This window comes from Triticum urartu, chromosome 7A, assembly GCF_056163025.1.
Source record: "Triticum urartu cultivar PI428250 chromosome 7A, HENAU_Tu73, whole genome shotgun sequence".
NCBI lineage: Eukaryota > Viridiplantae > Streptophyta > Magnoliopsida > Poales > Poaceae > Triticum > Triticum urartu.
Window position 1 is genome coordinate 670,098,252 of NC_141879.1, and position 25,849 is coordinate 670,124,100.

At 48.6% G+C, this 25,849-nt stretch overlaps 2 protein-coding genes across 2 annotated transcripts; both read right to left on the reverse strand.

Moving 5' to 3' along the window:
- Positions 1-10,573: 10,573 nt before the first annotated feature.
- LOC125524587 (UPF0481 protein At3g47200) lies at positions 10,574-12,072 on the reverse strand. The gene has a single exon (XM_048689623.2). It carries the CDS (start codon positions 11,982-11,984, stop codon positions 10,698-10,700), a length of 1,287 nt encoding a protein of 428 aa, XP_048545580.2. The 5' UTR covers positions 11,985-12,072; the 3' UTR covers positions 10,574-10,697.
- An 8,730-nt stretch (positions 12,073-20,802) lies between these two features.
- LOC125525948 (BTB/POZ and MATH domain-containing protein 1) lies at positions 20,803-22,746 on the reverse strand. The gene is made up of 2 exons (XM_048690948.2): positions 22,468-22,746; positions 20,803-22,356 (listed from the first exon to the last, which is right to left on the reverse strand). The coding sequence occupies exon 2, from the start codon at positions 22,034-22,036 to the stop codon at positions 20,984-20,986; it is 1,053 nt and encodes a 350-aa protein (XP_048546905.2). The 5' UTR covers positions 22,037-22,356; positions 22,468-22,746; the 3' UTR covers positions 20,803-20,983.
- Between the last annotated feature and the right edge of the window lie 3,103 nt (positions 22,747-25,849).

A 25,849-nucleotide genomic window follows, 5' to 3' on the forward strand; every position in this document is an offset into this window, starting at 1 on the left:
ATCGACAAAAGGATCGATGGCTCGCGTGCAGATCAACTACGACTTCGGCGTCTTCGTCACCAGTTCGCCTGGTCACCTTGGTTCGACCAAGAATTGCGCCCCGTGTTCGGATCACCATGTTCGGACGAGGGCCTTCATCAAACATCAACTCCAATCTCTATCAAGATCACGGAGGAATCATCTATGGAGCTCGGGGGCTAAACGTCAACATTGCCCTCATGCGACCGTGCTGTTTTTTTTTTGGACAGTGAACTCGTATCTGCCGCTGCCACCTCCTCGAGTATCGCTTTGACGATCGCTTTGGTGGAATTGAGTCTATAAAAGCCCTGGAAAATTTCGTCGAGTTCCGATGGAGGAATCTCTAGCAATCCACGATATACCGAAGCCCTGTCAAATCTGGGTCGGAATTTGGATGAGTTTAGGGCGTGCTGTCCAGCTTCTAGCTCGGACGTCCTTTGGAAGATCCAACCGTTGATCGGCTGTGGAATTCCTATATCTACCACCTCTCGAAATTTCACCTCGATCCGACCGTCCAAACTCCAGGAACCTTCCAATTAGTGCATCACTTTTCGGATCTGTTTTCTGCGCGAAAACGAATCCAACCCGAGTTCATCTTTTTTATGTACGGGATTTCGGACATCCCTTTTGAAGGAAGTTTTGTATAGGGTATTGTATTTTGTTCCCGAACACATCCCACTAATTTAAGATCTTTTGAACATGATCTTCAACATCAATGCTGGTGTCAAAGCAGTCCGGTAATATTACTCCACGGCTGCCGACCTGCGCTAGACACGTCGTCACTTTAGCCGAGCTCAACTTCTTCGGATCATCATCTCGGCAAGCCGAGCGAGAGTCCAGCATCGCGAAGGATAAATCATCATCAACATTGCCGCCCCACGGATTACACGGAGCGGGCATACCGGCATCGCCGCACGGTCACTTCATCAAGCCGGCATCGACCACGTCACGACCTGCGTCGACAGGGCCGCACTATTGCCTCTTCAAGCTGGTGTCCATCACGCCGACCTACTTCGACTCATCGGCTGACGTCGAGGCTTCAACATCTCGGCTGGACCGGGGGCTTCGCTATCTCTTCATCAACCTACTCCGGACACTTCGGTGTCACTAGCCGACCAGCTCCGTCACGTTAGCTGAGCCGAGGGCTTTGCCTCGGCGAGTCAACCTTTACCAGCATTGCCATGCCGTTGTTTTATCGACCATCAGGCAATGGGTGTGCGGAGCGAGTCCCAATTTTGGGAATCACCTTCCTTCGGATTGCTACAACAAATAAACCATGTGCTATTAATCCCAGTATTTTTTGCTTGTTTGGGTTCATTTTTTCCAAGGAATTATTACTCTGGTTTGTCCATGATATGTACACAGGTCTATCAAATGGTGACCGCATTAATGACGGTCGCGTGGTGGTTCGATCAGTTTCCGTACATAGTCCGGCGAACGCCGCATCCGGAGCTCGGACCGACCTGTGAATTTAGGCTTTGCCACGCCTTTACTACATCACGCCCACGCCCTGCACCGACATTGACTTCGACGCCAGGCCATATTTCTTCTATTCCTCACTTTGCATAAATTATTTATTATGCAACATTTTTTTAAATTATCATTATTACTATTATCTCCGGTTTGCACTATTTTTTGTGCACAGGAAAATGATCCGGGGACTTCGGCGTCACTCTGCCGGTCTGCATTGACCGTGCTATGTCACGACTTCGGCGTGTCGAGCTCTCCGCTCCGCCACCTCGGGACCTTGCCCCGCACCAAGCTCGGACCGCGTCATCAATACCGAACACATTAACCAGCTAAGTCGCTTTCATGCTCAAAGCTTTAATTTCTAACTTGTGTTCGGTTCGACCAAGCATTATACTTTTTTGGAAAAAATTTGCTTGTAAAAAATTTCCTTGTCCAAACTTTGTTTGTGACGCATAAATTCAAATACCCAATTCATTTGGGGGCTTCCTTCATGAAGCTTTTCTAGTTGCATATGATTATACTTGTACGGCTTCGTTCCTTGTTCGTGTATTACGCCACAATATGCACCATATTGACTTAAGCGATTTGCAAGCTGGGTTGCCTCGCTCCTGTGTTTACCCCTACGCTCCCGATTCTTCGGCTAGGGAGTAAAGGGAGCACCTCTGCGATTGTCATGATCAGGTCGCCCGAGCCGGACCTCAGACTGGGTGAAGCCGAAAGCTAGCGCTCTTATAGTTTTCAATGATGGTCGGCACACAACGGAACTCATGAGTACAAAAAATCTATTGCACAAGTCTCATAATAACAATGAGCACCGAAGAAAGGTATCGGTGGGGGTACTATTTTCTTCGAAGATGCTTCTTACACTTCACGGTAATATAGCATAAGTTCCCTGAGCGCACTTTGTCTGTTACAGCCTTATGGCCTGATTGCCGGGTTATTGGAAACACCGTCGATATTCTCGACCGATGGAGTACATAACACTTTTCAGTCCTTAACCGAAGAGGGAGAAGCTGACGGTCAGTTAAGACGCGTTTAAAGTTCGGTTGAACATAGATATGATATAAGTACTTCGGTACATGAAATCATTCTTCTACCCAAGTCACTTGGGGGCTCTTAAGTTTATTTGAGCCGTTTTATAATAAGTGTTATTCTTCTTAGTCGTTGCAAAGTTTTATTATTATTATTATTTATCACTCCTTTTTTCGACACGAGTGTGCGGTCACTAGCCGGGGAGCCTAATTTCTCTCTCAAAGCCGCTAGAGTTTAGTTTGCTAAACCGGCCTGATGAGAAGTACTCCGCCCTCGGGATAGGAGGTTGAAGCCGTAGGCTGACCCGCTCGAAGTCTTGAGATAGGATGTATCATGTTAAAGCACGACAGAAGCACTTCTTTTTTCTAAGACCAACTTTCGGATTGGCACCGAACACTTGATATTTTTCGGACGTCATGTTTTTACTGACGTTTCTTGGTTTTCCAAGCTTTTTGGCACTTTTAAACTATTTGTGCTTTTCCAGCATTAGTCTCGCAGTGCAACGCCGGACACCTTTAGGGATTCGGCAAAAACATTCTTAGATATTGCTATATATGCATCGGTTTCGAATTGTGTCTTCGGTCAATAGTTGGGTTGCCCGGCTCCTGCACTTGCTTCCTACGTTCCGTTTTGTTCGGCTAGGCGTGCAAAGGGAGAACCACTGCGATTGTGCTTCCAGCTCACATGGTTAAGCACCTCAGTGGAGAAAGCCAAAAACTGACTTTCACAATAAGCGTAAACTGGTCAGTGATCCGATGACTATGTTAAACGATGGGCCGTTCATAACATTGGCCGAAGTGTTTATGGCTTGTCGCCGAACACTACCGGGGGCTATTAACTGGCCTACCAAACTAAATCCTCGATATTTTGCTCTTACATTAGAGCTGAGGTTTAATGATCATGCTTAGCATGACAACCCAAAGAAAGGAACCGATAGCGGGACTATTTTCTTTGGAAGACATTTCTTCTGTTAAACAGTAATATAACTCTCTACGTACCTTTGTTTATAAAACCGTATGGCCAGATTGCCTTGTTTGTTGTAAATCTTTGCCCTCATAAAGGCTTTATGAAGTAGGACAAACACTCCTCGGCTACTGGCCGAGGAGGTGGAAGCCGATGGTCGGTCAACAAAGTTTTGTACAATGCGGATCCGAGCATTAATGACGTAAAGTACTTGGATACATAGAGTCATTACACATAATTTGTGATTTTACTATGGATATTGATCCTTAATTCGGCCACCCGTGCCCGCATTAAGGCTCGGGGGCTACTGGGCTTCGGGCTTATTATTTACAAATATTAAAGGGGCACATTGATCCCCTGATCTGGTGTTACCACCCGACCAGTGTTTCGGGGGCTACTGCATTGCTTGTCCAATGCAGAAAATTTTATGTGCAATATAGTTTCCGAGGATATTTTGATCCTCAGGTTGGTCGGCCGCACCCAACCTGAGTCTCGAGGACTGAGCACACCGCTTTTAGTGTCCCGAAGTACTCTGCCGAGCTTGGACTTGATCCTCAGGCCAATTTTGCAAATCAACCTGAGTCTCAGCGGCTACTAGGATCAGCGGTCTAACGTTGTCCTTCAGGTGCATCTCGGGTTTTAGACCGATACACACCTTGAGGGCTACTGGCTATATATCTCGGTAGAGAATAAATTGCACCAATAAAAAATATTCACAAAAATCGGCCCACATTCGGGGTGGTGCACCACCTCGGAAGCAGCCCGGCATAAAGCTCGGGCGCTAGTGGCTGGCTCCATAAAGGGCATTTCCGGCACTAAGCTCAGCTAAACTCCTTCAAACTTCTTTGAACCAAGGTGATTTACGCACCTCGGATATAGTCCGGCGTTGGAGCTCAGATACAGTCCGGCGTTGGAGCTCGGATATATAGTCCGGCGTTGGATCTCGGATACATAGTCCGGCGTTGGAGCTCGGATACATTCCGGCGTTAGAGCTGGGAAGCGGTCCGGCGTTGGTGCTCGGTCGCAAAAGATACCTCGAATACAGTCCGGCGTTAGAGCTCGGACGCAAGAGGACGCTACCGCCCGGGAACAACTTCAAACCCGAGGTGTGGCATAAAAATAACAAGGCATTGGTAAAGGCCGGAAACTTAAAGGGGCTCCTCGGATACCCGACGTGTAAACTCGTCGAATGCATTTCGGCGATCCTCAAGATCAAAGATAAAGAAGATTTGTTGAACCAGTTTTCAAGACCGACGACCGAAGATGAAGAACAGTTCGGAAGAATCGAGGAGCGTCCCTAACTTGAAGACCGGTTCAGGGGGCTACTGACGGTGTCCTGGACTAGGGGGTACTCACCACATCGTCTCCCGATCTATTAGATTGGGCCGAGGCCCCCCATGGCCATATACTCATGGGCCAGTTCGGACAGCTGCCGCATACAAGGAAGATTCCACAAAGACTTGGCGATCAAGACAAGGACTTCTCCCCACCGGCGTATTTGGCTAGGACTCTTGTTAACCTAGGCCTCTGGTGTATTATATAAACCAGGGCCAGGCTAGTCGATAGAAGACACAATATACAATCATACCATAGGCTAGCTTCTAGGGTTTAGCCTCTCCAATCTCGTGGTAGATCTACTCTTGTACTACCCATATCATCAATATTAATCAAGCAGGACGTAGGGTTTTACCCCCATCAAGAGGGCCCGAACCTGGGTAAAACTTCGTGTCCCTTGCCTCCTGTTACCATCCGGCCTAGACGCACAGTTCGGGACCCCCTACCCGAGATCCGCCGGTTTTGACACCGACACCCATCACTTGGCCCTTCGCGGTCAGGGGGCTTGACATGGTCGGACCCCTTAAAGGGGGAACCCATAAGAAAAAATACTTACTGGTCATGATAGATAAATTCACCAAATGGATAGAAGCCAAACCTGTCAAAACGGTTGAATCCGGACCGGTGATAGACTTCATATCTGGGTTGTACACCGTTATGGCGTCCCCCACAGTATCATCACTGACAACGGCACAAATTTTACAGTCGACGAGGTGAAACTCTGGTGCAGCAATATGGGCATCAAGCTCGACTATGCTTATGTCTATCACCCGCAAACTAACGGTCAAGTTGAGAGAGCAAATGGTCTTATCATGAGCGGCATTAAACCCAGGCTAGTGCGGTCCTTAACGGAATCAAACACACACTGGGTAGAGGAGCTTGACTCCGTACTATGGGGGTTGTGGACCATGCCGAATCGCACTACTGGATACACACCGTTCTTTATGGTGTACGGCGCAGAGGCGGTTCTGCCTTGCGACATAATTCATGACTCACCTCGAGTGCACATGTACGAAGAAAAAGAGGCCGAGCTCGATCGGTAGGACAGTTTGGACGCCCTGGAGGAGGAGCATGACGTGGCAAAGGCCCGTTCCGCATTTTATTAGCAACAGGCTCGAAGGTATCACAACAGAAAAGTATGGGCCAAAACCTACAACGTTGGCGAACTAGTTCTACGCCTGCCGGAGAAGAAAAAGAACAAGCTCAAGCCCAAATGGGAAGGTCCCTTCCTTATTGACCAGGTTCTGACCGGTGGAACGTACCGTCTGCGGGATGCATCGGATAATCAAATCGAGCCAAACCCATGGAACGCAGCCAGACTCCGAAGATTCTACGCCTAGCACCGGACTATATGTTCGTCTCCTCACCCCCGTCAATTTTTCGCATATTTGTTTTTTTCCCTCTTCCTCTTTTTTTTCTCATCCCGGCCCTAAAAGACTAAACTTGTGTCTTGATTGCACAATCGCGCCGCGCTTGCCGCGCTCATTATACCTGGGGACTTCTTACACAGAAGCTTAATATAATTATTTTTCTGGGCTTTATGTCCCGCACATGTGTCATTCTTCCGTGTACCTTTTTTCGTTATTATATGCATTAATATGACTTAAGTTTTGGCCAAGCTGGGTTGCCTGGCTCTTGTATTTATGCCTTACATTCCTGTTAATTCGGCTAGGGCATAAGGGGAGCACCTCTGTGATTATTACTGCCGGGTCAGCCGAATGTGTACCTCAGACTGGGTGAAGCCGAAAGCTAGCATTCTTAAGGGAATATTCGGTCGGTGAACAAAAGATGACTTTTATTTAATTTGAAAAAATGCCCCCAGATGTTTACAGCCTGCGTTCCTTTTCGCAGTTCGGACATGCACATTAGGGCATGCGTACCCAGGGAAATGAACCCTTAACGAAACTATTCTCCCTGGAAGATGTTTCTTACTACCCATGTAATATAACATAGCTAGTTGGGTACTTGTCTTTTCAAGCACTTATGACCCCTATGCCTAGTTTCCATACATACCCTGGTTTTTATATAATCGAGCTGGTATTCGGATACACTCCGGACTATCGGGTCCAGAGGTCGAAGCGAAAAGGTCCACCATGACAAATGATTTACAATCCGGCTAGGGACATTACATATGTCACTTGAAGTACACAGTCACTAAGACTAATTCAATTCTTCTTCTATACCATCCAATAGGCTGTCTATCCTACAATCCTGTTGTGAATATTTGCGGCTAATTCTACTTGATCATACACTAAACTGACGGGGATCTCCTTCCCATCAGGCCCCACAGGTCCGACCTCGGCCATGTGGTTTGGGTCCGCTTTTGTGTATCGCGTCTTCACCATAGCCCAGGCTTCCCTCGCACCTTGTCGGCAAGCTGATATCTTTCGTAATCGGAAGCGCCGCCGTGCTCCCTTGAGATTCTCTACAAGCTCTCCCATGCCTCCTGGTAGGGATGCGGACGGCCACAAGGCTTGGGCAATACCCTGCATCACCTGCCGAACTTGCTCGTGCAGTTGTGAGAGCTCTGGTAGAAGATCACCCGAAGACCCGGGCATCTCTTCTGCGGGACGACCCATCAGCATACCTGCAGACACAACTCTGTTAGTCGGCTTCGTCGCCGAACTCCTTTAAAAGTTCGTTCAAGAACTAACTAAAAATGCCGCGCCGAAGCCGCTTATTCTCCTTTACGGATTCCGCCAGCTGGGCCCGGACATCTTTCAGTTCCTCGCCCGGCCGGGTATTTGCGTCTTGGAGATTGTTTTTCTCCTGCCTGACTCACGTAAGCACGCGCTCACCAGCATTTAGCGGTCGATCAGCACGTGCCGCATTCACCACTACGGCCTCCGGACTCACTCTGGGGTCACCTGCAACATCTATTGTTAGATTTGCATACATGTCGCATACTATCTGGTACCTGTCTTCTTTGCAAGGGAAACATGTGTTACCAGAGGGACCCTTCTCGGACTCCCTCAACACGGCAACAGCGGCCCCTAGCTGGGCCTTGCACTCTTCCAGCTCTTGAGACAATTGGAAATTCTTCTCTGTGAGAACCTATTCAAATAAATGATCCTTAAATCAGTTGTGTCAACGGTTTCAAGTCTCAGGGGCTACTAATATATATAATTGTCAGATTTACTTACCCATATATCCCTTACATACTGATCCGTGGCTCTGGCTAGACCATTTTGAGCAGCACGGATGTACACGTCTCCGGAATTGAAGGCATCAAATGTCTCTGGTGAGAAACAAGCGTCACAGAGTACGGCCCGGCGGCGCCTGTGATTCATGGCGCTCTCCACTTTGGAATTTGTAGCGGATAGTCTGTCCGCATCCTCAGTAGGAAGAACATCCGGCGTCTGGCTTGCATTAGCTTCCGCCTCTATGTCCGGCCCTGGAGCCCGACTAGTCGAGGCGTGATCGGCAGCCTCTCCGGATATAGTCCGGCGGGCGTTTTTTCTAGGAAACACGGATGTCGTTGTATTTTTAGCAAGATGACGACCACGGAATGAGGTTTTGTGTTATAGCTCAGTGCTGGTGTCTCCGTCCTGACCGCCTTCCTTTTTTGCCTACCTGGCTTCGGTGCCTCTTGTTGGCGAGTTGCTGCAGGTTCGGCACGGCGTCCCGAAGGCCTTCCCTGTAAGACACCATACGTGTACGGTAGGTGAAGTGCATAAAAGGGGAACCTTTTTTGGGAGTTGGGACTTTGGTTTTTCTTATGTGCGACGCAGGGAGTAGTCCCGGATAGTCGGCCGTTATGGCCACCATGGCGTCATCGCAGCTCAATTGATAGATTGCCTGTCTATCAGCTCCACGAATATGTCCGGATCCTTTTCAAGTCCGGGATCAAGGGCCCGGTCAGGGTCCTCGGGTTGTGGAGCTGGGCTGTTGACCTCCTTTATCGCTTTTCGCAGTTCCTGCCATGAAATGGCAAGGTGAGTACCTACGATGAAGAGTGCGGGAAGGTTGAGAGTGAAAAGGGTACAACTCACCCAGCTTGGAGGGTTGTACATGGAGAATCTGTCCCGTGGTTTAATGTGGATGAACTCCTCTTCCTCTCCCTTGAATAACTCATACAGAACTTTTGCTAGAGTAGCAGGTGAGTCCGGTCCCTTGCGCCCGCAACGGGTGGCATCGTCTTCCCCGTTAAAACACCACATGGGGTGCCCTCGATATTGAAGTGGTTGCACCCCCCGCATTATGCATATTGACATAACCTCGATTATTGTCAACCCTGATTGAGCCAACGCTTTTATCCGGTTCATCAGATAAAGGACTTCTCTGTTATCTTCCTCCTGGGGGCTCCGTGGGCGCCAACTTTAATGTTTCTTCAGAGGAGCATTGTCGAACTCAGGAAGACCTAGCCGAACAGGTCTGGAAGAGGGACGTCCTCAATGTAAAACCACTTCGAAGGCCAGTCTTCGGACGTCTTCTTTGAAGTATCGGACGGGTATCCGGTCTCGGCGATGCGCCATATTTCGGCTCCGCCCACTTAATAAAGTGACCCCTTCTGTGTGCGGGGCACAAGAAAGAATAGCCTTTTCCACAGCTTGAAATGAGCCTCGCAGCCCAAAAATAACTCGCAAATGGCAACATAGCCGGCGATGTGTAATATGGAAGCAGGGGTGAAATTATGCAACTGGAGGCCGTAAAATTCCAGGAGTCCGCGGAGGAACGGATGAATTGGAAATCCGAGTCCCCTTAGTAAGTAAGAGACAAGGCATACCCGCTCCCCCTTGGAGGGATTGGGGAAGCTCTCTACTTGCTCCCCGCCATTATAAGTGGCGAGCCCGGCTCGGACGGGGACCATATACGCCGGAGGGAGAAATCCCTGGGTCTGCAACTCTACTAATCGGTCGTGCGAGACGGAACACTTCTCCCGATCGCCGGGCTTCGTGCTACGGGAGCGAGAGGAGGAGCTGCGGTGGCTGGCCATGATGGAATGGATTTTTCCGAGCGCGCTCCGATGGATTCTCGCTGTGGGAAGATGGTGTGGATTGGATCTAAGAATCCCCATCCCTTTAATAGACGATTTATTTACTTGGCTAGGGGGGGGCGAATGTAAAAACGCCCTGGCTCCTCGCATTCGCTCGACACGTGGAAGATAGCTCTTATTGGGCGCAGAAGCCAAGAAGTCCAACATTTATGGGAGCCGGACACTACTTAATAGATATTCAAGATTTGGAGAAAAACCTGCCTTGAAATGCCGAATACAATACTGCGCGTCGGACTCAACGTCATTGAAGTCTGGTTCGGGGGCTACTGAGGGAGTCCTGGATTAGGGGGTCTCCGGACAGCCGGACTATATCCTTTGGCCGGACTGTTGGACTATGAAGATACAAGAATTAAGATTTCGTCCCGTGTCCGGATGAGACTCTACTTGGCGTGGAAGGCAAGCTAGACAATATGGATATGTAAATCTCCTCCCTTGTAACCGACTTTGTGTAACCCTAGCCCCCTCCGGTGTCTATATAAACCGGAGGGTTTAGTCCGTAGGACAACATACAATCATACCATAGGCTAGCTTCTAGGGTTTAGCCTCTACGATCTCGTGGTAGATCAACTCTTGTAATACTCATATCATTAAGAACAATCAAGCAAAACGTAGGGTATTACCTCCATCAAAAGGGTCCGAACCTGAGTAACATCGTGTCCCCTGCTTCCTGTTATCATCCACCTTAGACGCACAGTTCGGGACCCCCTACCCGATATCCACCGGTTTCGACATCGACAACGACACTTACCACGCAAGCCAAAAATGGTGTCAACAAACAAAACATAACGTGGTAGACAGTACAGGTTCGCACTGCAAGCAATAGGTGAATCAATTGGAGAGAACTTAAGTTTACAACAAACACACATGAAGTCGTGAAATGAACCTACTGCGGATGCTCCTTGAGACTAAGGAGGGTTTTGAAGATGCCTACAAGCACGCCGGCGATGGAGAGCACGGCGGCTATGGTCTTGAAGTTTCTGTAGAGAAACTTATGGACAGCAATCCTCACAGGCCTTTCACGCCTGTAATGTTCAACTTCCTCCAAGATGGAGTAGTAGCGTCGGCCGAGGCGCATGTGGCGAGTGAGGCCCTTGAAGAAGCCTAGCACCTCTTGGTTGCTGAAGAAGCTGCGCAGGAGGTGCTTTGCTCGCAGCTGGTGCACGTCCTCCTCCTTGTCCATGAGCATCGCCAGGAGTGAGAGGTACGAGCTAACCACGAAACCATCCGAGGGATAGCTGGTGGACGTGCAGGCCTCAAAGGCCGCCATGTTGACGAGCCAGCAAGCAGTGCAATCGCTGAGGAACAATGGCGTCAGCGACAACGCACCGGCGAGGGGTCCTTTACGGATGCTCATGTCTGCGAACCATCTCTTGTCGCTGGCGGTCAACTTGACACCGATTTCCGACAGCTCGGTCGCACCACTAGCTAGCGCACGGCATCGGCGCTTGTAGCTAGGATCCTCGGGGGGCATGGCACCTATCTGATAGTATCTGAACAGCCCAAGGAGATGTGGCGGCCTGTACCTCTGGAACTCATCTTCGGAGAGTCTCAACTTCAAGTCTGAAACTGAGATGGCCTCAAAATCGAACGATAGGTTATAAACAAACCTGTACACTGGAACAATATTATTGGTGAAAGCCATGAGAGCCTCCAGCACCAACCAAGGTAGTTGGTTCTCCAGCAGAAAGATGTCCCTCAGCATGCAAGGCCCGGTGGACAGGGTCATCCGATTTGTCAGAAGAGCACATTCCATATCAAAGGTAATATAGCGCAGCAGGAAGCAACCATCGAGGAACATCATTGCCGCAAATTCGGCGTTACTGAAACCCGCGATCGCATCTTCCGCGTAGCAGCAGCGGACTTGGCCGATGATGGAGAGGATCTTGTCGTACATTTCCTCAACCGAGTGGCCCGACTCTGCGCAAAAGTAGTGCGCCGCCGCGTGCTTGACCTCCTCCATTTCTTGCAGCTGGGGTGAGCCATGGTGGTACGGGCCGAGGGCCACGAAGCTCGGGATGATGTAGCGGCCGCCTTTGCCGCCGACTCCCTTCAGGCCACGCGGGAACCTATGAATCTTGGTTCCAATCCTGGAGAAATCGGTTTCAAGTCTCTCAGTCGTCTTCCTGACCAGCTCTTGGATATGTACTAAGGTTTCTGATGTGGCTTCCATGGCCTGTTTTTAGTTTTAAATCAGAGGATCAGATCGAGAGGGAGAGTGGAAACACCCCATGCTCTACCAGGCTTTATGAGAACCATGATACTCGTATGAGCTAACCTTGGCGTTTACTTTCATGATAAACGGAACTCAACGGAACCCTGTATTTCTTTAAGTTATCATTCTACCACCGGCGGCTTTTGTTTAAGCAACACCATTTTTTTAGGACAGACAGCTTTTGGTTTGTGATTGGAGGAATACAGACGACTTCTAGAAGTCTTTCAACATGGGAGATACGAAAATCCATGCAGTCTAATGATCTAATTTGTGCTTCTCTTCATGTAAGGTCTAATGATATAATTTCCAGGCTTGTGTCAAAAACGTTTTTATATTATGGGACGAAGGAAGTATATAACTATAAACCATGAAGTCTTGTTTTTCTTTGGACCACCGGCGGCTTTAGTTCGATCCAAGACAATTTTCTAAGAAAGACACCTAGCTTCTGGTTTGTGATTGGAGGAATACAGACGACTTTTACTTGTGAATTGATGAATCCAGACGACTTGGGAATGAATCATCCAGCCGATACCTGCTTTATTACTGTTGTATTTAATCGATTTACAGGCAGGTACTAGCATTGTAAGCAAGGAATACGTGAGCAACAAGGAGATTGTGTAGTCCTTCCCAATGGTGTGAAGGTGTAGGTGAAGAAAATAAGCTCTCATTTAGTACAATTATTTGAGATGGTTATCCTAGGTGCATGTATTTAAAATAGTTTGAAAAGGCTAACAAGGGTGGGAGTGTATGCCTTAATGTGGTTGCTATGGCTATTAGAAATGATTTGGTTTTTATGACAAAAATGCTTCTCCTCTACATGTTATTTTTCGATATAAGCACTCGCTTCATACGTGGCCTACGGTACAAGAGTACCAATTATTGTTCAAGGTGGTGCGTACATGATTGGAGCAGGTGATTACGGAGGTTTTTTCCTGACATGCATGCATGGGTGGCAGCATAACCTCTAGATAGATCCACCCCCACTTTTGGCATAGGCATAGTGTGGGTCCACAGAACGGTTTTGTTTGATTTTTTTTGTCAGACTTATTAGGATGATTGTTTGTGTGCATCTTAGTTATGCACAGAACGATGTTACTTATTATGCTTTGTATCTTCTTCACGCTATATTTTTTAGATAATAAGGCCGACTGTGTATTCAACGCGTATCATAATCAGTGTGTGACACTTCAATAATTTTACTATAGTTTTAAGTGGTCATTTCATAACAACATACCTAGTGTCAAAAATTACCTACCACGTTTACATTTTTGAAAAATTCTTAAAACCATAATTTCAACGTAGCAGTGTTCGGTAATAAGCAGACGCTACTAGTCTGTATTTAGTAGAAGCGTTTAAGGAAACTGAACGCTTCTAGTTGTAAGATTAGGGAAACCACACGTTGTGGTGCCTTGTATTGATCAATATATATAGGTTACAAGGCAGAGTTTGTATTGTACAATATACGGACACCTATACAAGGACTACACATATACAACCGTATAACTATACAGAAAACAATACGGTTATATATTCTAACACCCTCCCTCAGTCGTAAACGGGCGTCGGCGAATGTTAAGACTGTCCCGAAAATCCAAAAAGAGAGGAGATGGCAATCCTTTGGTGAAAATGTTTGCAAATTGAGAAGAACTCGGAACGTGAAGAACCCGGACCTCGCCTGTGGTGACACGGTCGCGCACAAAGTGTAAATCGATCTCCACATGCTTGGTGCACTGATGATGAACGGGATTCTGTGTCATGTAAACAGAGCTCACATTGTCACAAAACACCACAATGGCACCAGTCACCAGTCGGTGAAGCTCCTGAAGAAGCTGCCGTAACCAACATGTTTCAGCCACGACATTTGCAACTGCCCTGTATTCGGCCTCGGCTGGAGCGAGAGACCGTGTGCTGCCGCTTAGCAGACCACGACACCAGGTTAGTGCCAAGAAAGACACAATAACCTGAGGTAGACTGGCGAGTGTCAGGGCAACCTACCCAATCAGTGTCCAAATAGGCCAGCAATTTGTTGGAGCTGCGTCGAAACAAAGTGAGGCCATGGCTGGCGGTGCCGCGGATATAGCGAAGCACACGCTTCACAAGGAGCAAATGATTAGCCCGAGGATCATGCATATGAAGACAAATCTGCTGCACAGCATAAGAGATGTCCGACCGAGTGAACTTGAGGTACTGAAGACCGCCTGCAATACTACGATACTCGATGGGATCTGTAACTGGATCACTGGACTTGGCTGAAAGTTTGGAGGTAGTATCAACGGGAGTAGAGATGGGTTTGCACTGCAACATGCTAGCTCTGTCAAGAAGATCCAATGCATACTTCCCCTGTGAGAGGAACAAATTGTCCTTGCTGCGTGTGACAGAGATGCCCAGAAAATGATGAAGATCACCCATATCTGTCATACTGAATTCGGTACGAAGAGAGGCAATCAAACTGTGCAACAATGTCTAGGAAGATGCGGTCAGGATAATATTATCCACATAGAGCAGGAGATAGGCCATGTCAGCACCACGCCGATAGACAAACAACGAGCTGTCGGACTTGGAGCCAATGAAACCAACCGATGCAATGAACGAAGCAAACCGCTAAAACCATGCTCGAGGCGCCTGTTTCAAACCATAGAGTGATTTGTTGAGACGACAAACCTTATCAGGGAAATTAGGATCGGTGAACCCAGAAGGCTGACGAGCATAAACAGTCTCGATGAGAGTGCCATTGAGGAACGCATTCTTGACGTCAAGCTGATGAATGGACCAATCACTAGAGAGAGCAAGAGAGAGCACTGTTCAAATAGTGGCTGGCTTAACGACCGGGCTAAAAGTTTCATCAAAATCGATACCTTCTCGCTGAGTAAATCCACGAAGCACCTAACGAGCTTTGTAGCGATCCAAAGAACCATCAGACTTCATCTTGTGACGGTAGATCCACTTACCAATACCAATGTTAGCATTGCGAGGTGGATCAACGAGGTCCCAAGTATTGTTGGAGAGAAGAGCACCATACTCCTCAACCATAGCGGAATGCTAATTTGGATCCTTGAGAGCACCACGATAAGTCTTCGGTATTGGAGATAAACCCTCAACATGAAGATCAAATATCTTTTTCGGCTGCACAATGCCCTGTTTAGTACGAGTGGCCATGGCGTGGGATGGTGGCGGTGGAGGGGCCCGCGGCCGGCGGGTCCGGGGTGGATCCACAGCAGCAGGAGCTGGCGACGGCGTTGCCGGCGGTGACGCTGCTGCAGTAGGAGAAGGACTCCCATCAGGGCCGCCATCGGGGCTCCCGGCAGGGCGCTCGGCAGAAGCCCGTGCCCCAGGCGACCGGGGCGAGCTCGGTGGCGGCGACCGGGGCGAGGTCGGTGGCGGCGACCGAGGCGAAGTCGGTGGCGGCGACCATGAAGGGGACCGTGGCGGCGGCGACGGCGATCGTGGCGGCGACCGTGGGGTCACGTCCGGTGTCACCGTGCCTGGCACGGTGAACGGCATCAATGAGACCGGCTGCTCAGTACCCTGCAAAAAACCATAAGTGTGCAGGGAAGGAGTAGGAGTTGACGAAGATGGAGTGGAGGCAAAGGGAAAGGTTGACTCATCGAACACTACATGACGAGAGATGATGATCTTTTGGGTGGAACGATCAAGGCAACGATAGCCATGATGCCATGATGGGTACCCTAGAAACACGCATGGCACGGAGCGAGGCGCAAGTTTGTGTGGAGCAACGGCTGTGGTGTTGGGGTAACATAGACATCCGAAAACCCGAAGACCAGCATAGGCAGGATCTACGCCAAGTAATGCACGAAAAGGAATACGATCCGAGATTGCCTTGGAAGGCAGCCGATTATGCAACATAACGGCGGTGTGAATAGCTTCGACCCAAAAACGAGGTGGCATACTAGCTTGGATAAGGAGTGTACGAGTAATGTCATTAAGAGTACAAATAATGCGTTCGGCTTTACCATTCTGTTGCGAAGTGTATGGACATGAAAAGCGGAGTGCAATTCCATGGTGCTGGGCAAACGAATGGAGGAGTGAATTATCGAACTCACGACCATTATCACACTGAATAGCCTGCAAGCGTGCACTAAACTGGGTGAGCGTTAAAGCATGAAGGGACGACAAGTGCGAGAAAGCTTCGCACTTAGTCCGTAGAGGGTAAACCCATGCATACTGAGTAAAATCATCGAGACAAACGAGATAATACTTAAAGCCAGAAATAGTCTCAACAGGATATGTCCACAAATCACAGTGAATTATTTGAAACGGAGTAGTGGTTACACGATTGGTGGAAGAAAAGGGAAGACGAACATGACGACCTAACTGACAAGCATGACACAAACTACTTTTATTCTTTTCCCTAGGGATAATCGAAGAATGAGCTAATGACTCCATGACGGGCCGCCCAAGATGCCCAAGCCGACGGTGCCAGAGTGTTGCATCGACGATGAGGAAGGCGTGTGGCTGGCTGGTAGAGGAAGGGTGGATGGAGTAGAGAGCTCCGAAGCTATTGCATCTGAGAATCTCGGTCCTGGATAGAAGATCCTTCACAGAAAAACCAGGAGGGTCAAATTCGACGGAGACACGATTATCAATGGTGAACTAATGAACACAAAAGGTTTTTGACTATGTTAGGAACTACTAAGACATTACGAAGGTAAAGAGGACGAGAGGTGGTGGAAATAGGAAGACGTGCATGCCCAGTACCGGTGATTGGAACAGTGGAACCGTTACCGACAACGACAGCACGACGAGAGGAGGAGGGGGGAGACACGAAGGTGAGCATACCGGGATCGAACGCGAAGTGGGAGGAGGCGCCGGTGTCCATCACCCACTCCCTGGAGGGTGCTTGCAGCCTCATGGTTTGGAACTGATGCATGAGCGTGGCCTGGTCCCATGAAGCTGAAGTTGATGCCGGTGATGATGGAGCCGTGCCGGTGAGACCGTAGGAGGGCTGTCCAGAGGCGTAGCCGTAGCCGTAGGGAGCAAGGTCATACGGGTTCTGGGCGTAGAACGCATGCGGCGACAGGGTGTGCCGGGGCGCATAGCTGGGAGCAGGGGCGTAGCCGGGCGGCGCGCGACCGAGCAGCCCCCCTTGGCCATAGGGCCACATCTGGATGGCGCTGTTCCAGGGATGCTGCGGTGAGGGCCAGGAAGGAGTGGCAGCCTGTGGGGTCACGGGCGCCGGGATGATCTCCTTGGCGACTCCAGCGGCGGCCTTCTTCTTCTTCTTTCCTTTTCCAGGAGCCTTGCCAGGGTTGCCGGTGTTGGTGAAGAGGGCCGTGTCCGAGTTGCGGGCACGGTGGTTTTTGCGCTTCATGTCTTGGAGCGCAAGCAACGAGCGACACTGCGCGAAGGTCATACCGGGCATGAGGGAGATCAGATCAGCGGCGGACTCGTATTGCTCGGAGAGGCCGTTGAGGCAGTGGACCACCATCTCGGCATCATCAACGGGGGCACCAAGATCCGCAAGCCCGTCGGAGAGGGACTTGACCTTCTGAAGATAGTCGGCCATACTCTCTCTCCCATCTTGACATCGCCGAGCTCGGCCGTGAGGTGGAGTTGACGATTGATCATGTGGTCGTTGAAGAGACCGTTGATGCTGTTCCAGAGATCGACGGCGAGGGGATCGTCGCCGAGCGTCATGACGGCGTCGAGGATACTGAGTGAGACAGACCCATAGAGCCAAGAGACGACGGTGGCGTCGAGGAGAGACCACTCCGGGTTCGGCGCATCAGGAGCATCGAAGTCGAGGTGATCCAGGAGGGCGTACTTGCGACAGGCGGCGCGGAAGAAGGTGCGCCACTGCCGGTGAACGCCGGTGTCGAGCGCGAGCTCGACGGGAACGTGGCCTTTGATGGAGTGGAGGCCGACGGCCTGGGCGTGCAGCGAGGTCATGGAGAAAGACCCCGCGCTCGTCCCGGATCCATCGGCGGCGGTCGCGAGAGGCGGCTTGGCCTTGGCCGCCTCGGCGGCCTCGGCGTCCTGGCGCTCCTTGGCGGCGGCCAGCGCCTGGTTCGTCGCGTCGGCGTCAGGCTGCGACATGGATGCGGCGGTGCGGGCACGGCGGCGAGAGAGGAGGTGGTGGCTCTGGCGGCAGCGAAAGGAGAAGGAGGACGGCACAGGCTAGGGTTAGGCTTTTAGGCTCTGATACCATGTAAGATTAGGGAAACCACACGTTTTGGTGCCTTGTATTGATCAATATATATAGGTTACAAGACAGAGTTCGTATCGTACAATATGTGGACACCTATACAAGGACTACATATATACAACCGTATAACTATACAGAAAACAATACGGTTATATATTCTAACACTAGTTTGACAACACTAGCCGCGTTCGACGAAATAGAGCGCTGCTAGTCCATAGTTAGTATTAGCAGCGTTTTGGTATCACGAAATGCTGCTAGTTTGTCATCAGTTGCAGCGGTTGGTACATGAAACGATGCTAACTTTGTGTAATACTAAAGCTATTCTGGCGGGACTTGTTTGGGGTTATTTTCCTCAAATCCAACACCCTGTGAGGCAGCCACAGCCGAGATCGCCGCCGCTTTCCTCAAAGAGGGAGAAGAGGAAAGTGGCAGACCGAGACGAGTGGGAGGTGACTAGCTAGGTGGGAGCATGGTTTTGGGTACCGGGCGGAATATTCGGATACCGCCCGGTATCCGCGTTTCTCGCCACCCCACGAGAAACCTACGTACTGACCAAAAAAAATCGATTTTTTTCAAAAGTTTTGAATTTAAACCCTCATAGTTAGGTTAAATAGGTTAGGAACTGATTACAAAACAAGCAAACAGCAGTGGCCTGGTGGTAATCGCGGCCGTCCTTATTCTTCCCTGTGGTCTCGGGTTCGAGTCGCTGGTAAAACCAAGTCCAGATCCGATCTATAGAGCATTCAAAGTTTTGAATTCAAAATTTGGATTTAAATTTTGTCTGAAATTTTCCCGGGATTTCACGGTTACTGGGAATTTCGGTGCCCCGCGAGAAAAAAAGTGCACCCGGAATCCAGATCCTTGGGTGGGAGGAGTGAAAAAAATGAAAGATTCCGTGAGGCAGGCCATGGTTGGAAAGTGAAAGTGTGAGGAGAACGGGACTTTTTTGAAAGAAAAAGTAAAGAGAAAAGAAAGGGATAATTCCTGTTTAGCTGAATGTTGTTCCTAAATTAGATGACAATGCATTCAAAGTTTTGAATTCAAAATTTAGATTTAAATTTCGTCTGAAATTTTCCCGGGATTTCACGGTTACTGGGAATTTCGGTGCCCCGCGAGAAAAAAAGTGCACCCGGAATCCAGATCCTTGGGTGGGAGGAGTGAAAAAAATGAAAGATTCCGTGAGGCAGGCCATGGTTGGAAAGTGAAAGTGTGAGGAGAACGGGACTTTTTTGAAAGAAAAAGTAAAGAGAAAAGAAAGGGATAATTCCTGTTTAGCTGAATGTTGTTCCTAAATTAGATGACAATGCATTCATCAAAGCTTATAGTACAAAGACCTAAACACGCACAGGGATTATGTGGCTGAAGGTGAGAAAACTGATAAGCATATACAAGGAGACCAGTAACAGACAAAAAAAATTAAACAAGAATGCAAAACTTTGCATGAAATACACCACCAGCTACATGTGTGTGGATTTTTAGACATTTTGGAAGAATGAAATAGATTTCCTGAGCTGTCGCATATAGTACTACAAGTTTACGTGTTATATATAGATATAATACTCCGTAATCCCATTTAGCAGTCACGTTGCTGGTTACTTGTAGCTTATAGTACCACAAGTTGATGCATGTCCAAGAGGAATATATGAAGAATATTATCATCAAAGGTGAACTATTAGTGAAGAAATTTCTACATGACAACCAGGAGGTGTAAAATGATATAAAAGGATCACACTCCCGATGATTTTAGGCTTTGAAGCCCCTTCAGGGACATCTGGTAAGAAAGATTTTAGAATTTGAAGCAGTCTGGAGCAGCCTGAAGCTTTACAAGAAAAACAGAGCAGTCAAGGCTTGCATAGATCGACATGATCACTAAAGATACACCAAAACATTGAGAAGGCAACAAAAGAGGCACAAATCGCGTGTGCTTAAAAGTACCAGAAAACTACATCGTCGATTATTCAAGTCCTGGTGCACGCATTATTTTTGGATTTATTTTAAGATTTCTGACGATGCCCTTTCAGTGGGAGGAGACGTCCCCGTCGCTGACTAGGCGCCTACGGTGACTTCATAAATCTCAAAATGATATGCCGGCTCAGTCTCTCGAAGGTGCTCATAGGGGTAGGGTCTGCGTGTGTGTGTTCATAGGGGTGACTGTATGCACATATGTATGAGCGCTTGCTTCAGTACTGTGTTAATAAAAAACTAAATCGTCGAATATTCAAATCTCCTAACTCTGTTATCTGCACAAATATTCTCAAGGATACTGCAGGGTGCCTTGGAAAGCATACAGTTATACAAATCAGACAACAATAGGTTGGTCCAGAAGTTGACTCTTGGCCTACAAAACAGAGATCATCTTAATTTTGTAACTGACACAATCAGAACTCCCAAGTGAGCATTGTCCTAGTATTGTCCCTAATTTTGTTGTGAGAAGGTCTACAAAAGTTTTCCCAACACCAGGATTGGTGTGGCTGCAGCTGATCAAATCATGTATCTATATGCACAGTTGCACACTCAGTTCAAAAGACTAACGAGCATATACACGAACCCTGGACTGTGTAAAACCTTGTGTACAACATTGAAAGTCACTAAATTACAACTACTGTAGGCGGATGAAAGCATTACGTTGCTAATAACAGGACATAAGTTTTCCATATTAGGTAAATACAAACACAAGTTTCTAGTAATTCCCTAAAAAACACAAGTTTCTAGTATGCATTAATCATTTCTCACAAGCACAAACAGAGACTACACGCATTGTCAGATCCTGGAAGTCTAGCAATATGGCTACACTTCAGCACTTACTCCCATGGACAGACTTGAGAAGCTCAGTCAGGACCGAAGGGCAGCTTGCCTCCAGGTGCCTATACCCCTCCGTCGCCAACACATCATCAAGAACTGCAGGAGTGCTGACGATGAACTCAACACATTTGGCCTTGAGCTTCGAGCAATTGTGCTGCTCCGCCAAAGCAAGAGTTGTTGCTGCGGTGTCGACGGTGATGCCACCAGAGAGCTTCATTTCACAAATCAGCTTGAGCCTATCGAGACCGTACCAGTCAGCAGCCGCAAGCAGATGCTGAGCGAGCGTCGCCACCAACTCGAGCGGTTGATCAAGCTCGGGCACCGTGTCGGTGTAGATGAAGTGCAGCATGGCCCTGAATGCAGCCACCTCCATGTCCTTCACCTCCACACGTTGCGAGCACTTCTCCTTCATGTCTCCAAAGAACTGGGCCTTGAAAACCGGAGACCTTGCGGCAAGTATGTCCTTGTGTGCAGCAAACGACTCATCGCACACGAGAAAGGTGACATCAGCTCCCGTCTCGCTCTCCAGGAGCTCGCCGAGGTGCTGGTGCAAATTGGTGGATGGTACAGCGATCACCTCTTCAGCTGGGATGGTTTGTACTGGTAATTCCTTGAGCATTGTGATGGCGCATCGCAGGGTCAGAGAATCATCCCGGAGATAAGCAGATGGTATTGACTTCCTATTCACCAATAAGAGTTCTTTGAAGTAGTGGGGTGCAAAGAAGGTCTCCGACACACTGTCCTCTTTAAATGGTTCAAGCTCCCCACTGCGATCTACCAGCTGACAGGCTAGGCTCACTGGCACACCACACTCTGTGCGGGCTTTACTGAGAAACATTAGTCTCACAGACACAAACTTGTTGCCATCTGGATATAAGGGGTTGGCTGCAGGATAGATACCAACTTCCAAATCATACCCATCGACATTCCATCTGGATGTGAAGCGATATTCAGAGCTCAGGCTCAGGGTCAAGCTAAACCCGTCGATCTTGAGCAGCCGCACCGAGCGTACGACTTGGTTGAGGTTCGTGCAGGCATTTTCCATGGAGAGTGGCCGCAGCTGAAGCTTGTTCTTTGCTTGAGCCTTGAAGATGGAACGTTTCTGAAGTCGGATGCACTGAATTAGCACGGCTGATACAGGGGCTAGGCTGACGCCTAATGGAGGAGGCACCTGACGACTCAGACAGTCAGACTCCCCGTGCCCCGCCGTGGACGTGCTGCTGGTCGCGGCTTTGCTTGCGAGCTTCGCCGGCACAGGAGGCGACGAGGGCCGCGGCTAGGGTGAGGTCGATTGGTTGGTCTTCCGGCGTCAGCAGGGTCAATCTGGACAGATTTGGGCCGAGACTAGCTTGGATTCTGAAGTTTCTGCGCGTGGACGATCTTGAATTAGTAGTACAGGTGATGATTTTACAGGGTTAGCCTGAGAGCATCGGCGCGGACAAGGCCGGGTAATCGAGGAGGCAAAGGACGACTCACCTGCGAATCGTACCGGCGGAGGAGACCACCAGGACAGCGGCTGATCTCCCGGCGTCCGTCCGCTTGAGAGGATCAATCCGGACAGGTTGCGGCCGGATTTGGGGGCCAGGCAAGCCGCACCTGCCTTGTCTAGTAGGGAGCGGCGGCGGGGAGGTGGAGGTCGGCCGCGCGGCAAGGAGAGGGAGCGATGGTGAATCCCGGGGGCGACGAGGAGAAAGAAGACTCCCGGCGGCGACCGTGCAAGTGGGGTGGGATTAGGTGAGAGTCGAAAAAAAAAAGGTTGCGCTAAAGCCGGTCTCCTTCAAAGTGAAAAATACGGATATCGTAAAAAAAAATTCAGTGAAAGTACGGAAAGCAAGACGCATTTGACAAGGGTTCAAAAAAAGACATTTAACAACCTAAAACTACTATCATCCGATCTACTCTTCCGTTAAGCCTTTGTAGAGATACCACTATAAACTATGTACAGATGTATATGGATGAATTTTAAAGTGTACATTCACTCATTTTGCTCCGTATATAGTCCATAGTGAAATCCCTCGAAAGACTTATATTCAAGAACGGAGGGAGTATGATGCTTAAATAAAAATATTTAACAAATAAGTAAGGGGTATGCTACGGTTCGTTTGAAGAGAGCTGGCAACTGTGGATGGTTTGTGCACGTTGGTGTCTTCGTGGTGAGATTTATGTGGACGATCCGAAAATCTTCAGGACAGACGGGCTGAAAGTTCTTATGAACACCTTGTCATTAAAATTGGGAATAAAATTGTTAGAATCCCATCAAACATGTTAGTCCAGAATGCTTGCAAAGCCAAAGATCTTCAGGATAGTAATTTTGTGATCGTGATGGACTGAACATTATGTATTTATTTGAGTAGTTTCCAGCCCAGGTGTTTTCATGCAACTAAGCAAAAATATGATCCGGCTTCCTATTTATTGAGAAAACAGGATTACCGTAGTTTAATCCAGATACAGGCGGCTTTTACTGCCGAACCCAAGAAAGGTCAATTTTTCTCTCTAAGAAAACACATTAAATTCGTGCTCTTTGTAGATACAATTGCAAAATGCAATCAATTAGATTTTTTTGGTGAAAATTCATTTAGATTAATCTAAGCATAGGTTTAATGATTATGATATGGCTGGAGATACAATGAATTGTGACTTGTGAGTGCCCTCGTATAGGCCTATGACATTATGATTTTCTACTTTGTCATCCAATCCAATTAATTGGTTGGAGTTGTACCTATTGTTTTTCTTCATCTTCTTGGTACCACTTTCGATGTCCTCAAGGATGGTTTGCCATTTGGTGTCCCCTGTAATTTCATCCAACAAGAAAAAAAAAACCAAACGGCTTTGACTTGAAGACACAAAGCCGCCCCTGAAGTTGCATGAGATTGTACTCCGACGCCGCTTTGATCCCGGCTAACGAGTTGGTTTAGAGAACCAAGAAACTTGCTTAGAGCATATCCAAGGTAAACACATAAAACTTCGGTACATGTCCAACCAGACACTTTTGTTCACTTTTACAATCCAACGCGGTCCTTCACCAGACGTCCGTTTTCTAGCAAAGTGGAGACAAATATGGGGGAGATATACCGAAGTCCAGTGATACACTTGACCAACCAAAACCTCCGCATGGTCCTCCTCTCTTTTCTTTCTCTTCACATGCATGGTCCCCCACTCCTCTCTCTCATCCAAATGGGACACCACACTATAAATAGCCCACCACATGCATGCTCCTACCTATTTTTTCTCCTCCCCAGCCTGATACTTTGTAAAGCATTGGATGGCTCCCTCCCGTATCATGTCCGCGGACCATGTCCAGAAACAAATATAGACATATACCAGAGACTTTTGCGGGTCAGCCTTGGAGATGCCCTTACGTTCTCTTGGATGGCGGACCATCTATGTTGGAGAGAGCACGCGTCATGGTCGCTACGATTGGTGTGGTACCATATAGTGTTTTTGCTCAAGATAAAATTTTTGAATTTTTTTCCCAATATTTGATGCCCTTTTGCTCATTTCCACATACCAGATCCCCATGATAGTGTTCAACAAACTTTCAAGCTACAAACCATCTTCAAACCGTGTGAACGTCGGACCACTTGGCTTCAGTATCTTCTTTTTTTTAGTCTGTGATGTTTGCCCAACTTCAAACAATGGGAAATTGGTATCCCCCATGTCAAATTGCAAAGTATGTTTACCATCTTTTATAATGCCACACATTCTTTGATCCTACAATATGCATCACAATTAAACTATCGTCCTACAAGTTTCATCGGATAGTACATGCAACAGATGAATTGACGAGATCAACGTCCATGTCCGCACTGGTCCTCTCCGTAGCTACCTTTCTCTCTGCTTCACACTCGCGTTGCTTCCGGCGACGCGCCTTCCACTGACAGCCACGGTTGGGTGCCCGAACAATTCTGCCGCCGCATCATCCATGCCGATCGTGGCGGACAGGGTTGTTGGCAAAGACATCGGCAGCAAGCAAGGAAGGAGATGGGCGGCTACACGTAGGTGGGAAAATGGGCGATAGATGCGAGAGTAGTGCAATCGAACTGATAGATGCGAGAGGAGTACGGTCGAACTGATAGATGCGAGAGGTGTGCGGTCGAAAATGGACGATAGATGGGACAGGTTCGCCTTGTCGGAACTAACAAAATGGAAGCGTCCGGACGCCTCACGGCATCCCCGTATGCGCCCCAGATATGGACAAGGTATGGGGAGTGCCAGTCAGACCAGACGTTTGGACTAGCTTCGGTTGGGTGGCAGCCTTTTGTTCGGGCATTGATCTGGCAGGCTGCCCGGATGTTCGAGGCGGATACGGGTTCCGGCGTAGATGCTCCTATCATTCATTGTCTGTCGTACAGAAGTCGGAGAAGATTTAGTCGTATGTTAGGTAATTTTGTTTGGGAAATAAGGGAAAAGCTTATGAACATGTCACGAACAAAGAGACAATTCAGATACGAGAATGTGTGGTCATCACATGTGGATTATGATCGCATTGTTGGTACTGCATGGCAGGAGGCAAATAGAGGACCGGGTCTCCAAGGTATAGCGAACTCAGTGAATCATCTGAAGGCGACGCTTGAACCTTAGGGGACTCACGAGTTTGGCTGCTTAACTCGCCGAGTCAGACAACTGCAGAAAAGACTCGACAATTTAAGGTGTCGCTCTGTGGGGCGAGGGCCAATGGAGGAAGAAAAAACAGTGGTCCGTCAGCTGCGCGAGTCCCTCCATCAGGAGGAGATCTGGCTATGGGAGCGGTCACGTGTCCCCTAGCTGAGAGAAGGCGATCGCAACACCGCTTACTTTCAAGCTCATGCGGCGCAAAGGAAACGCATCAACAGGATACAAGGTTTATGTCTAGCGGATG

Coding starts and splice junctions, on each gene's coding strand:
- LOC125524587 (XM_048689623.2), bottom strand. CDS start 11,984: ATGGAAGCCACATCAGAAACCTTAGTACATATCCAAGAGCTGGTCAGG.
- LOC125525948 (XM_048690948.2), bottom strand. CDS start 22,036: ATGGAAAATGCCTGCACGAACCTCAACCAAGTCGTACGCTCGGTGCGG.